General features: G+C 37.9%; 1 protein-coding gene across 1 annotated transcript in view; it reads left to right on the top strand.

The window, feature by feature from the left end:
- LOC107707367 (titin) overlaps positions 1-15,875 on the top strand; it is a 57,495-nt gene that overhangs the window by 22,751 nt on the left and 18,869 nt on the right. Inside the window, exon 18 of the mRNA XM_016511355.1 lies at positions 12,935-13,358. Within this exon, the coding sequence (XP_016366841.1) occupies positions 12,935-13,358 (424 nt within the window). The remainder of the gene's footprint in view (positions 1-12,934; positions 13,359-15,875) is intronic.

The raw sequence follows: 15,875 nt of genomic DNA, 5'->3' as shown, positions 1-15,875 counted from the left end.
CTTCTGTGTGTGTGTGTGTGTGTGTGAGAGAGAGAGAGAGAGAGAGAGAGAGAGAGAATGAGCAAGAGCAAACAGGAATAATGCTGGACAGGCCTTATAAATTGCCTCCATCCAATTAAAAGCGAGATCATACATTACTGTTCAGCGGCTCAGCCAATCAGGAGACACTGCTGGTGAGTACAGCAGTAAAATATTGAAGGGCTGAGTGAGAAGAGGAAAGATCCTGCATGTTCTCCTCTCCTTCTGCATCAGCTGATCTTCAAGCTCTGTGTCAGTTTAGTGTGTACGACACTGGACATCTGAAGCCTATGTGTTTTCTCTAAAGGCCCCTCAGGAGAGAACATTTTAGCCAACATACTGTTTTTCTGAGGCTTTTGACTTGACACCCCTATAAGTTTCTCTTCGGGACACTCAGCACGTATGGTAAGTGGCCATTTTAAATTATTCTGCTTGCATCAAATATCCAGATTTTTATTTACTTGTCAATATGTCTATTTTGCCATTTTACTTAGTACTCAGAGATCTATTCTTAAGGTATATTAAAAAATCTGCATGGGTGATTTGGTACTGGGACACTGCAGGTTGGACTACTGTGTAAACCCAAAATCCAGCATTAGAACATACAGTATATTCCTTTATTACTATACTGAAGGCAAACACAACAATGATTTTTGTGATTAATTTGATGGATAACTAGGCATAGTACAACTCTGACTATACCGGCAGTCGTTTTGGCAATCTATGTGATGTTAAAGTAATATTAAAGTGCAATATGTAATAAATAAAAAAAGTGTATTATTAAAACAATGACAAATAAAAAGTAATAAAAAAGTGTCAGTAATGTTGATAGTTAAAGTGATAGTTCACCTTCAGTTGCTGGACACTTTTGTGCCAGCTTGTGTGATTTCCGATCAGTAGAGGGCGCCATGTCTTACTATAAATGAAATAAAAATAAACAATGACCAATCAGCAAGTACCACTAGCTCACAATGTTCCTCTCAGAATGATCTGAAACAGCCTTTTAGTCCTTAGCTCTTAAATACCCTGTTTTTTGTTTTTTGTTTTTTTACTTATTCCATGTATATTATCTTTAAGGTCATCTACGTGCAACCTAGGCTCAATGGAAAAGCATACTTCTACCTACATTTTTGCAAAACTCCAAAAAACATACATACACATACAGTCCAATTCACTTCAGTTTTCAGCTAAAATGAACACCAGTGGCAGTAAAATATTTATTCATTTACATACAAATTGTGATTACAGTGGCAGATTATTGATTAACTACACATGGTTCCTTGCACAATACTATGTTATGACCTCAAACCACTTTTATCATAGTGGATGGATTGTTAATTAATACATTTGCATCACATTACCAGCTCCATATCTGTGGATTTCTGACATAGTAAACTTGCTCGGTAGCGCACCTGGTATTGCACTTGTGATGTGAAGTGCATATATGAGTCCCACTGATCATGCTAAAAGAGCTCAAAGACTTGTAGAAGCAAACTAAAATGTCATGATGGCTTCAGCAAATTCATTTTTACCCTGCCTTTGCTTTTGTTAACACTATCGATTAGGTTTAGGCTGGGGTTTAGTGTAGGTCAAGCAATATTTTTAAATGCAATAGAGCATTAAACTATAGTGCCATTCACTGGACATTTCATTTCCAATACATACAATGATCATCATAATAAAACATTGCCAGATTCATGTTCATCTGTTTCAAATTCAATGCGTTTTTAGTTCACTGGACGTTACACTTTGAAACATTCGAGAATCAACATAAACATAAGTACGTAAGTATTTACATAAGTAATATCAGCCTAATATCAGCAGAAATGACACTCCAGGTAAAACATTTTTCCAATTAGCCTGGGTTGTCTATATGCTAGTGTACTCTAAACTAAAATGTTTATGCAAATAAACCATACACTCATGGGCGTGTCCAATGCATTTTGGAATGTGAATGCCCCTCCCTCTTAATTTTAATTACCGTGTAAATCATGGGGGGCGTCACAATACTCTAGCTTATGCTTCCTCATTTCCTCCAGCCTTGAGAAATTTATCTAACTAAAGGCCACTGGATATTTCTTTTTTTTTTCTTTTTTTAAAAAGGACATGTCCTTAGAAATGTCCTGGCCCAACTTCCTATTCCAATAGGAAACACATCAATACCAGAAAGAAAAGTGCACTGTTCGATTTCATGAGGTCCTTAAAGGCCTTAAACAATATGAATGAGGTAATGGGAGTCAACAAGGCTAGCAGTTTGAGCTCATTACAGATTTTAATTAAAACATTCAGGTAAATATCCCACACCCAATCCCTGTGCGATGGGCAATCGATTCATTACAGAACAAGTGCCACCAGTCTTCCTGCTGGGCTTTGTTGACAAGCTGATTAAACTGAGGTGTACTGTGCGAGTTACTACATTAGGGGGAGTGTGTTGTAGTGTGTATGTATTTTTTGTTCAGTGTGTGTGTGTGTGTGTGTGTGTGTGTGTGTGTGTGTGTGTGAGTATAAGAGAGTGGTGTTGTGTAAGCAGTGTAAAGGAGAGGAAAGTGTGAGATTATAATGTAGGACAGAAGAAAGAGGGAGGAGCGTGTGTTGGAGGCAGAGAGAATGGTACAGGAACATAAAGACCAAGGGGCACTGTGGGTGAGTATGAGAGAGAGAGGAGATGATGGAGTGGGTGTGCTGAAAGCTTCCAGCACTGCGGTATGTTGCAGCACCCAGTCCCCATTGACAGTGCAGCATACACACTTCAAACATTACTCCTATTCCTATGTTTATCATGCTCATGTGTTCGGTGTGATATTCATGACGTGTTTAACCACACCCGTGCGGAACATCAGAAATACTATTCCTGTCCTCTGAGAGCAAACTGATGAGGTGTCGCGGCCGCTCTTGGTGCACGGGAGGATGTCCCCTGTCAAAACTGCATGTTCTCGTCTCTGAATGACCGCCTCATTCTTTAATTGTATTGAAGTGATTTAAAATGATTGTGTTTTACATTACGGCACTACACATGTAAATACACTACTGTTCAAAAGTTTGGGATCAGTAAGATTTGTATTACTTTTTAAAGAAGTCTCTTATGCTCACCAAGGGTGCATTTATTTGATCGAAAAATACAGAAAAAAATGTAATATTGTGAAATATTATTACAATTTAAAATAACAGTGTTCTATTTTAACCTCTGTTAAAATATAATTTATTTCTGTGATCAAAGCTGAATTTTCAGCATCATATTATGCTTTATATTTTTCAAATATATTTAGAAAAAATATACACAAAATAGGCATATTATTTAAAAATGTATTTGAAAATACAAATGTTTTGCCACACAATCTGACTAAATATAGATCTTGGAAACAAAAATAAATGTTGCATTAAAACTGTTGACCAAATGCATTACCGTAAACATTTCTACACCAGATTAGATCAGATTATTAGGTGTATTATTAGATGTATTATTATACAGAAAATTAGGTTACAATTTCAATATTGTTTTACAAAGTACTCTGCCAGTCTACTCAGTGTCAGAGTAAAGGTGCTTCTTGTACAAACTCATTTAAATGTGCTTTCAAAGGGCTATAAATGGAAAGCTCTGAAATATTGATTTTCTGAATGCATCACTTCGGATTTGCAAGATCATCAGATCCAAAACAAGCACGGGTAGCATTTGAGAAGCATACAATCAACTGAGTAAAATAATAACTGAATGTACAGTATGTTGTTTCAACACCAGTTGTGTTTTGTTTGTCAATGGTTCTGAAAGTGTGAATTTAGGCAATTAAAACATTAGCATATTTAATGAATTAGGGAAAAGAATATAGCTAACCTATATGTCTAAAAAACAATATTGATCCATAAGGTCTGTCATAGCTCAGAAACAGGGTGAGAAACACTTCTTGGAAATATTATTATATCAATCTGAGGATTCCAAGAAACAATTGCGAAACTGCCAAGCCATGTTTCACAAGGTCTGTGAAACTATGAGCGTACAAGTCAACATATTTCCCTTTTGAACTCAGTTAAAATATTTTTGATTTATGATGTAACAGAGTCTGGGCTCAGACTGCATTGTGAGAACTAAATGTATTTATGTGAGTAAAGGAACTGAAAGAACAGACAGGGGAGCGGATCTAAGTGCAGGAAAACTTTAATAAACAAACAGGGAAACACTAAGAAACAGGCAAATACATACGACGACTGACAAACCACGAGTGAAACACAAGAACCATTTATATACAAGAGAACAAGCTTAACAAGGGGGCGTGGTTAATGAACTGTCATGACAACTAATGAGAGTAACTATGGCAACTAACAAGGGCAAGGCACACAGGGACTAGACATGAGGAGTGAACACACACAGGGAACATATAGCCATACATGAATATGACACCATGCCTTGAACCCAATTATTGCACAAAATTATTGTGTGGATTTTTAAAATAATTTATAGTAATAATTTTTGTAATTTAATAAATAATTTAAATTAACCATTTTTAAGTAAACTATAAAATTAAGCAGACAATATATACTATTATTTATAACATTTTAATTACTAATAGGTGAAAAATAATAGTATCTAGACATATTTCAGAAAAGAAAAGTGGAATACAGTTATGCTGGTGGATAGTTGGTACCTGGTTTCAAGGTGGACCGGTTCACCCTGACTCCTGTAAAACAATCAGATTAAACTATTTTTATCATATTCCTGCCATGTTCTTGTGCAATAAACTATGAATCAGCAATACCTTAGACAATAACAGAGAGGTGCAATCATCAGAGGTGTAAGAGATCAATTTTTATTGAATTTACTTGGTAGAAATACCAACCAAATCATTGACTTTGTGGACTGTTTTTTACAACTTCAAATCATAAATGTAACTATAAGTAGAAGCACCAGCAGTCTTTAAGCACTTAAAATAACTGACCTTTTCTCTGATCTATATCAATGCCCATTATCCTATAGATTTAATATTATTTTTGGCATTCCTCTCATGCAAAGATGAAAAAAAAATGCATAGCTCAACTGTATAATCAAACCTAACAAGGACAACAAGTTGGAATAACTGCATCGTTTACAGGTGTATTGACGAACAGCTGCTGTAATTAACCGATACAGTACGGTCTGAACTCATATGGGTTAAATGCTCTCCTCCAGACATTAACCGGGGAGTATGCAGTAGTTTCCCTTCATGATGCTTTCTGCATGTCAGTGCAAGAAGCTTTATGTATGTGTGCAGCAGCAGAACGTTTCCAGACGAGCTTGAATTGCAACCTTATTTCTTGTTATGGTGCTGTAAGAAGAGCAGAGAGTTAAGGGAGGGAGTGTGTGTGTGTGTGTGTGTGTGTGTGTGTGTGTTTGAGAGAGAGAGAGAGAGAGAGAGAGAGAGAGAGAGGAAGAATTTAATCAAATTTAGACCTCCAAGAATAGAGGCAGTAAGAATAGAGAAGAGAGAGACAGAAAGTGAAGGAGGAAGAGAGAGAGAGGAACAGGGAGTTGTGGCAGGGCAAACTGCAGGCAACACTGAAAATGCTGCAGTGAGCTGCATAATTAATCCAAAGGAAAGGCAGGGGGAGGAGTCAGGGGCGGAGCTTAGCACAAGCAGGATTGAGCGCTGCTGTGCTCCTCTGAAGCTTCACTGTTACTGTATTCCCTTTGTACTTTAGGCTGTTGTGTTCCTCTGTGATACTGGGAGGAGGTTACAGACAGAGGAGGACATCGCCGCTTTTCTGCCATCAATTCATATTCAAGAGATGACAGGATTCTCAAAGAGTACAGGGTGTCCTTTGCATGTCTGTGGCAATGCAGCTCATGTTGTGCATCCCAAATCATTCAGCTTCTCTCAGTTACGTTGAATGGATTCATCTGCTCATTTAGCCAGGAATAAAATGGCTGTTTTCCAATAAAGCAGTACACAGTGAGTGAACTCAGTGCCTACAGAAAATCTTAAAAGCAGTTCTGCTCTGGTGTGCAAATGAAAAAAAGAAAGAAAGGAAGAACAGTATGTTTTAGAACTAGCTGAAAAATCATTGAAAGAGCTAACAAGCTTTGGAAGGTCAGGGCTGCAGGTCAGCACCATTTGTGCTGCTTTTTTTAATAATATATGCTTTAAATTCGTACATGAACTTCAATAGACCCGCGATGGAGCACAATAACAGGACTTTCTGACGTTTGTACATTTTGTACAGGTTTGTACCAATGGCAGTGTCGGAATTCTTATAGTTTTTAAGATAAATAAATTTTATAATGTGGTTTCTTAATACAAGTATAAGGAGTTTCACCTATATAGTGTCAAAAAAGGAAACATTTTCTCTATCATAATAAATTAAATCTTAATCCATAAAACAATTCTTTACAACAGGGCTGTTACTTAATTTCTGTAGCAGACTAGATAACAAAAATAAATAAATAAATAAATAAAATATTTTATTTCATTTTATTTATTTATTTACATTTTCATTTAATTGCAAATTACTGCTTTTACTGCTATATTTCAATTATATTAGATGAATAAAAATGATTTTATGATTTTTTTTTTAAATAATAAAAATACTTTTTTATCATCTATATCCCTATTCCTACAGAGTGCTCCAGCCGTGACATAAAAACCCAGAAGACTAATTCGCCATTGGTTTCCTTTCGAAATTTGGATTTTTGAGATGGATTTTTATAATGGAGTTTTTCAGTTTATAAATATAAATTGACAACACTTTGACATTTTGCTCTACAACTTAAATGACATACACCTATGCTGAAAACACCAAATTTGAAGCAGTTATGTTTATTTTTAGAAACGCATGTTTGCAATTACTACTTGAGAATGTTTGTGGTGTGCAGTTTACAACAAAATGTCATAGTATCGTCAAGTTGTGTTTACCATAGACCATATTTTACTCATCCATTGAAAACCCCCATTATTCAGCATTCAGTAGTTCTTTAGCTAGCGTTAGCATGTAGATAACTACCAATACCACAATGTTGTTAGACACTGCAGTGCCATCTATTGATGTGGATTAGCATGATCATCTCTTGAGTTTTATGTAAATCATACTGATACTAGTGAGTTTTAGAGAGTGATCTATACAATAATTAATTCAATTCACCTGTACAACAAAAAAGAAACAACTTTCATATCAAATCTTTCCACCTTGTGTTTACCATACTGATGTTTATGTTCGTTTTTGTTGTCTTTGTCTTTTCTACATAAATGGACCAAGGTTGTGAACCCTGTTTTGTCTTCAGACAGTTGACTAAAACTCTTCACTTTTAGTGAAACCGTGCAGGTCATGTCATTTTAACATGGTGAAATACATTGAGGGAAAACTGCTGACATTTTATTATTTTATGTGTAAAACTTTTTAAATCTGCACCAATTCACCTTTAAGCCTCCATTTCACTGTAATCTATTCCTATCTTTTGCATAATTTTAATGAAATGATGGTCAGAACAGGGTTGAGCCAGACTTGAGCATCAAAGCTCATTACATCTGAACACAAGACACTTCAACAGCTTTCAGTATTTGATCCTTACACACTTCAGCTGTTATTTGTACTCCAGTGGATGGGAGGTGTCAAAGGACTGCTCAATAACCTGACAGTGATGTTGTGCTATGGTGCTGCAGATTAGTATCCATTTTGGTGTCAAAGAAAGAACTTCACAGTTAACCTTTCGGCTTCATGCAAGTTAACCTTTCTGTGCTGTCATGGCCACTTTTCACATCCTTCCAGAGTGGCTACAGATGCACTTCATTATGTGCCACCAGAAACGCCTGATTCTTGGTCTCTGCTTCAGTACCATGTGCTGTTTTTTTGGCTGCTGGCCTTGGTGCTGAATTGCTACTTACATAGAAACCAGCCTGGCTCTCATGTTGGAAATATGCACATACTGTAAATGCAGAAACATTTATGTAAATATACACATGAATGTGTGAAATAAAAAAAAATAGCGTCGGAAGCAAAAAAATATATTAAAAATTTGAGTATATGGACTCTGAATGAGCCAAGTGGAATGGGTCTGAGGAAGCAGCCGCGTGGAAGTCAAGGCTGTAGCTAAAATGTTGAATGGAGTTGAATTCATTAGGGCATTCCTCAAGTGGAATGGATTTGACTGACAGCGCTCGAAAAAGTGAACAGACATATATGTGAATTTGTAATTCACAATGGCTTATGGGATTGTAGTTCTTTCCCTCATTAAGGCCGGTAAGAACACAGTCTTGTACCTTTGTCTTTGTGTCCAATATTCATACTTTTTTTACTTGAAATCAAAGTTTGTAATTTTGTGATTCACCTCATAGCTGGTTGGCTTGGTTCATGGCTTATAATGCTTTAACCAAGACTTTGTTTTTTTAAATCCCCCCAAAAAATGAATGGAAAAATGAATGGAAAAAATTAAAATAAATAAAAGTGGGTGGGCACTAATGCACTCTATAGCTGAATTTGTAGTAAAAACTACATTACCCATGATGCTGTGTAAAAAAATTCCACCAATTAGAGAGTCAAGACAAGACAATTGCATAAAAAATTGCTCTGCTCTGCAGGGAACGCCCACCAAAGACTGTAGATATACAAAGATGATTCACTCATATTACTTATGAATGGGAAAAACTGAAATGTGCAATATGGTGGAATATGTCCCACTTTCTAACTGAAAGAGCCAATCGGTGATTGGTAAAGTCATTGCATCACTGCAGCCGCCCTTAGAAGCTCCGGTTCCCATAGAAACCTGAGATCCGCGCTTATGACTGCACATGCGCATAGGCTGGTCTAGCCAGAAAAACAAAAAAGCTTTTTTTAATGCTATTTGAGCATAAGGAATAACATTCATGGGACAGTTCATTTCAGATTTTGTTGCTGATTTGGAATATGAAATACAATTTTGAGTTCAGCATGCACTTTTTGAGATTTCAGGATTCCCTCATTTATTTAGATAGGATTTGGATCTCCGAAATAGCTGCCCGGAGGCGTTGCAAATATGGCCGCAGAGTGAACAGACTTTCTTTGAAAGGGACTTTGATGCCCAGTCACAGGAAGCACCGCGAATGTCGTAATCTAGTCGGACAAAACAATCACAATGAAATCCATCACAAGATCTGATATACTGAACATTAATAATACAAAGATTCATAGCAGCCTCTCAGTAATAGACCATAAAATAATGCACTTTAAAATTATTTAAATGTAGATATTGAACATTTGTTCTGAGGGTGCCGCAGAGGTGCATTAAAGTCAAGACAGAAGTTTTTTGTGCTGTAGTAAATTTGGAAAGGGACTTTGATGCCCAGTCACAGGAAGCACCGCGAATGTCGTAATCTAGTCGGACAAAACAATCACAATGAAATCCATCACAAGATCTGATATACTGAACATTAATAATACAAAGATTCATAGCAGCCTCTCAGTAATAGACCATAAAATAATGCACTTTAAAATTATTTAAATGTAGATATTGAACATTTGGTCTGAGGGTGCCGCAGAGGTGCATTAAAGTCAAGACAAAAAGTTTTTTGTGCTGTAGTAAATTTGCTCCACGTCCACCATCTGCTGTCTGCCAGAAAATGGACATGTGAGGCAGGAGAGCACAGAGGAATCATTGATCAAATCTGCTGTTTACTTCTAGTATAGAGCAAGAGAAAACCTACAAAAGAGCAAGAGAGAGAGAGAGAGAGACTGGCCTCCCAAGACATGAATGCCAAATGAGGCCTTTACACAGAGCAGTCCTGCCTTTTAAAAACTGTAAACACTTCAAACACTGCTCTAAAGTGCAGTGAAACAATAAGAATGTCTACAGACCGGAATTTCATAGAAAATCGGGGATTTTTGACTTGAAGCAACAAAGGCCCCAGTTTACTTCAAGCAAAATCAAATAACAAACTGTTATGATGTCATTTTGAACAAAATCAGGCCAAAATAAAGTTCATCTGGAGTTTGTTTTAGAAGTTCAAAACAGCTTGCCAAAGCGAACGTTTGGGAAAAATTTGCTCCGGCCGGTAAATACCCTGGAAGTCCCAGTGGTCTGTGGAGAATAGTAAGTGTGGCTCTGGGGCTCTGCCTTCTTTGACATGGAAATTTTCTCCGGTTTATTAATTGTTGCCAAGTTAGCGACTTTGTCGCTAGATTTAGTGACTTTTTCGACCCCTTTTTTTTACTTCAAAAAAAAAACTAGCGTCAAATCTTGTGACTTTCTGGACAAACCTTAGCTACTTTCCGAGACTCTCCAGTACTGTGCCACGAGCGTGAAGTCTTGCTTTCTCGGCACAGACATGCCTCTGTCTGCATCTGCTCTATTCAGTGAGTGGCTGAGTGGAGTGGCAGGTTCAGTTGAGGCTGTGCGCTGGCTCACTGAATGGATAAGACATTCTGTTGCTTCTAACTTTCTCTCTGAGTGATTATTTACATGTAAATATAGCTGAAATCACAGTGCAGCCATTGTCTTTAAGTTTATGCAGACAATGTTGCTGCTGTAAATCAGGATAATTTAACAGTGCAGAACGGCAGCTTGAAGATGGCTCGAAAGGGAATGCTGGTAGTCTTGGGTTGCGCGTTTCAGTCACTATTTCATATTTGTTCCATTGTCTGACAACAGAAACGGAAAATATGTAAATTATAACAGCCTTATTAAGATTATGGTTGCATTAAATACATTATGTGAGCACAGGGCGTAGGAGTAGATGCTAATGGTGGACATTAGGCAGAATGCAACAGCACCATTAATATGCTAATTAGCGTAAGACGTAATTTAGTGTCTTTTCAGACTGTTACTGCTTTCCATTGAAAATAGTTATTCTGCTCAGTCCATCAAGGTCAAGGTCAATTGAGATGTTCGCTAACAGTAAACTGCTGCTCAGGTATTTCCAACTTCTTTTTACCCCTGAGTGAAAAAAAAACAAAAAAACACTGTGATTTTATCGAGGCTTAAACAAACACTTTTTAACACCCTAGTACTCGCCAACCACATAGCAACACCCTAAAAGTCACCCAAAACACTTTAGTGGTCAGTTTTGAACAGCCAAACAGATTGTGTAGGAAACTCATTAAAAATGAATAATGAAATGTTTACAGAGCCATTAAAAAACAGCCAAATGGAAAGGCATTGATATGACAAATTGAATATGGAAAGACTTCAGCACATTGTTTGCCGCCCTTTGCTTATATGACTAATAGAGCGAGAAAGTGTTCTTTTAGCAGAGAAATAATAAATTGAGAAGTTATTGGATAAATAATTTCCCCTTTAACTGCTGTTTCTGCACTGCCATCAGCTGCATTATCGTATAAGCCATATTTAATAGAAATTCTGCAGCAGTGAATGATTCTTTTAGCGAGCACAACATAAATAAATGTCACAGAAATCACCGGTGGCTCCACTTAACACACCGATAAACATAAACATGGAGATGTTATAGAATATATTAAATCTGTCTACAAGCATTTAACTACTGTCCTATATGTGGGATGTCAAAACTACTAGTCTAACTAGAAAATCAGCTGACAATTCACACATATAAGACAAGTGACACTAAACAATGTATGTCATTTTTGTATTTGCTGAATTGAGGCGCTATCCACATTCTCCCTGAGGGCCTCAAGTCATTTGGCTTCAAAGCTCACAGCAGTTCACCTCGAGAGGCTGATACCTCCACAATTACCACATAACTGCTAACTGAGAATCGATTAGTCCTGTCCTCTCCTTTCCTGGCCTTGATTGATTGTTGATTCAATTGCAAGATTACAGAACCATGTGTAATTTGGTGATAAACATTCACATCTTGGCAATGACTTCAGGTGTGTGTGTGTGTGTGTGTGTGTGTGTGTGTGTGTGTGTGTGTGAAAGAGAGTGTGTCTATGTGGTGGGTTATTTGTGTGATTGTGTACCTGCATAGAGTGTACAAAGTGAAAACTGAACTAAACAGCTTTTATTTTTATTTTTTTTAATCAGGTTTGAACCTTAAAAATTATTTTTATTATTATGACCTTTATTCTGGTTGATTTAGTCATTTTAAATCATTATGACTATTATTTTTACTTGGCTTTGCTTCTTCATCAGAACAGATTTGGAGAAAGGTAGCATTACATCACTTGCTCACCAGTGGATCCTCTGCAGTGAATGGGTGCCGTCAGAATGAGAGTCCAAACAGCTGATAAACACATTGCATTAATCCACCAGTATGTCTTGTGAAGTGAAAAGCTGCATGTAAGAAAACAAATCCATCATTAAGATGTTTTTAACTTAGACCATTGCTTTCGACTGAAATACGAGTCCTCAATCCAATTATTTCTTTCAAGTGAAAAAGTCATCTCGTCTGAATCAGGAGAGAAATATGCACAGATCAAGCACAGATTACAAGTGAAAACAGTCCAAAACAGTTTTATACAAATATGTGGGTGGATTTGATGTGAGAGGACAACAGGGGATGGACATTTTCACTGGAGGAAGTGTTGTTATGGATTATGGACTCGTATTTTGGCCAAAAGCAATGGGTTGAGGTTAAAAATGTCTTGATGGATTTATTTCTTACAAACACACAGCTTTTTTACTTCACAAGGTGTAAACTGATAGACTGTGTCAGGATCATGGACCTATTTTTTTATGTTTTGCCCCTGTTTTTGTTCCTGTGTTCCCTTATTTGGTCATGTTCCTGTCCTCGTTTAGTTAATTAGTCATTCTGTGCACCTGTGTTTGGTAATTGTCCTGTGTTTATAAGTTCTTGTCTGTGCATTTCTCCTCTGTCGGGTCTACTTGTTGTGAACGTCATCCCTGTGCTCTGTGTCTCCCTATTGGATCATTAAAAGGCTCTCATTCTGTGAAATCTGCACGTCTCCTCGTTTCCTCGTGCTCCAGCGAATCGTGACAGAAGACCCGACCGAATACAGTTACCTCCGTGTGTCTACCCTCCATTTTTGTTTCCGTTTTTTCTCTCAGTGTTTTTGTTTCCGTTGTTTTCCCTTATGGATCCCTTCACCCGTCCGGAATTCCTCCTCCTCCTGCTGGAGTAGGGGGACAGATCTCTTGAGGACCATACGAGACTGTTCCGGCTGGTTGCTAGCACCACCAGCTACCCGGACGACGGCACTCTGCTCATTCTATGACGCGAGCTGGAACACCGCGAGCAGAGCGCCGTCGTCCGAAGATGGTCCTAGAGAGGATTTCACTGCCTTCGTGGAGTGGACTCTGGTGAGAAACGGATCGCCATCCACCACCTGCCCCGTGGATCTCACCAGATCCACTCCAGACCCAGTGCCCAGCCCACCATCTCCCCGCAGTGCGGGGCATCAGCCCGAGCCCACCAATGACGGAGAGCCCATCACCACCACAATCAACGAGCCAGTGCAATGCCGAGCTGAGGGTGAGCTAATTATACATCTGGGACTGCTGCACTTAGAATGGGACCTGATAGACTGGGAAACAGATCTGGAGGTCGACTTGCCTCTCCTCTCTCCTTCGTCCCTGCTGGTCCCGTCCAGCCCTGAGGGGGCTCCCGTTTCCCTGTCCAGCCAGGAGTGGGCTCTGATCCACGAGGGCAGCCCTGAGAGCCCAGAGGCTCACAGATCGCCTCAGGACTCCGCTCCTCCGGCTGCACCTCGTCACTCCGTCCCACCGGCTCCATTGGGCTCCTTCCTCCCGCCAGCTCCACCTTGGTCCTCAGTCACTCCGGCTCCACCATGGCCCCCCGAATCCTCGGCATCCCCCTGGCTCGTGGACCGGTTTTGTTATGTTTTGCCCCTGTTTTTGTTCCTGTGTTCCCTTATTTGGTCATGTTCCTGTCCTCGTTTAGTTAATTAGTCATTCTGTGCACCTGTGTTTGGTAATTGTCCTGTGTTTATAAGATCTTGTCTGTGCATTTATCTTCTGTCGGGTCTACTTGTTCTCTCTGGGACGTTTCCAAACTCCCTGAAAACTGCAGTTGTTAATTAGGATCAGTCAGTTAGAAATACCAAGGGTTCAACACAAAACAAGGGGAATCTGCTTTTAGCTATTTTGCCGGCCGCAGTTGGAATCAGCTTCCAGAAGAGATCAGATGTGCTAAAACATTAGTCACATTTAAATCTAGACTCAAAACTCATCTATTTAGCTGTGCATTTATTGAATGAGCACTGTGCGATGTCCGAACTTATTGCACTGTATTTTATGTATGTATAATAATTTTCTTAAAATAATAATTGTCTTAAATTCATTTTAAATCAATTTTTAAATCATTTTCAAAGTTTTAAAATTCCTTTTTTTTTATGATTATTTTACATTCTTTTATGTAAAGCACTTTGAATTACCATTGTGTACGAAATGTGCTATTTAAATAAACTTGCCTTGCCTTGTTGTGAACGGCATCCTTGTGCTCTGTGTCTCCCTATTGGATCATTAAAAGACTCTCGTTCTGTGAAATCTCCACGTCTCCTCGTTTCCTCGTGCCCGTGCTCCAGCGAATCGTGACAGACTGGAGTGATGTGGATTACTTGTGGATTATTGTGATGTTTTTATCAGATGTTTGGACTTTCATTCTGACAGCACCCATTCACTGCAGAGGATCCATTGGTGAGCAAGTGATGGAATGCTACATTTCTCTGAATCAGTTCTCATGAAGAAACACACTCATCTGCATCTTGGACAACCTGAGGGTGAATACATTTTCAGTCAATTTTTCATTTTTGGTTGAACTATTCCTTCAACTGATTGAATATTTTAAATTAACTAACAAAATATTTGTATATTTTCGTATGCGGTTTGGGGAGACTGGGGAATACAAAAAGAACAATTAAAGTACACATGAATAAAACATTTATTTCGCTATATTTTTTAGACTAGCAGAATTATGTGAAACAATAACTTTATTATGCCTAAGGCTTTAAGATAAGCCTTGCCTTTTCTCCCATAATACAAGCTCTTGTCCAAGATACCTTGAGGCAGGGATGAATACAAATGTTGCTTTTGCTTTAAGCAAACAAATATGCCTTAATATCTGCGTAGTAAATAATGTATGCCTCCCAGTAGACCACAGAGCTAGTCATGATGATGACACTAGAAAATAATCAACAGCAATAAAGATGACTTGATACAAATGCATATTGTCAAAATGTCATAGTGTAATATGTTTAAAGAAACTGAACACAGCTGTACATTAAATTATGCTCACTCACATGAGATGAAGACTCCTGTCATCTGGTAATCTGATAAAAGCAGTTTAAATGTACATTAACCAGGTCATTTCATGTGGGCAGACATGTTAAAGTCACATGACCAGCTGAATACTTATTTTATTGGCTCCTGGCTTTAGACCTTTTTGTAACATAAGCAAAATATTACTGACTGAACATTAAACATAACTACAATAGTCTATTTTCTTTTGTAAATTTAAATAAAAGATTTTGCAATAAAGGATCCTGTCGCATGTTCAAAAGCCTGAAGAACTAAAGGTTAATACTCGCTGTCTGTTAGTCATACTGCATTACTTCCACTGTTTGCCTCTGGGAAAGATTATGATAATTTGCATTTAAGTAAGAAAAGACAAAGCATATGATTATGCACAAGAAAAAAATCTGTTTTCGATTAAGTGTCACGGTACACTTACAGTGATCCAGGTGTTCAAGGGTGAATCATCCAGAGAAACATAACTACTGTACATTAATATCTGTAGGACTCTCTTTCTACAGTGTAACACAAAGAAGGTATTTTGTGTAAAATGTCTCAGTGTTTTTTGTCCATACAATGAAAGTCAAGAGGGTCCAGTGTTGTTTTGGATCTTACTGACTTTTATTGTATAGGCAAAACCAGTTGTAGCATTATTCAAAATATCTTCTTTTGTATTCAGCAGAAGAAAAGAAAGTTTGAAACAACATAAGGGTGAATAAATTATAACAAAATTTTCATT

Source organism: Sinocyclocheilus rhinocerous, unplaced genomic scaffold (genome assembly GCF_001515625.1).
Source record: "Sinocyclocheilus rhinocerous isolate Xijiao unplaced genomic scaffold, SAMN03320098_v1.1 scaffold625, whole genome shotgun sequence".
In the NCBI taxonomy this organism is placed as follows: domain Eukaryota; kingdom Metazoa; phylum Chordata; class Actinopteri; order Cypriniformes; family Cyprinidae; genus Sinocyclocheilus; species Sinocyclocheilus rhinocerous.
The sequence above is the reverse complement of the archived record's forward strand: the minus strand, read 5'-3'. Positions and strand labels throughout refer to the sequence as shown.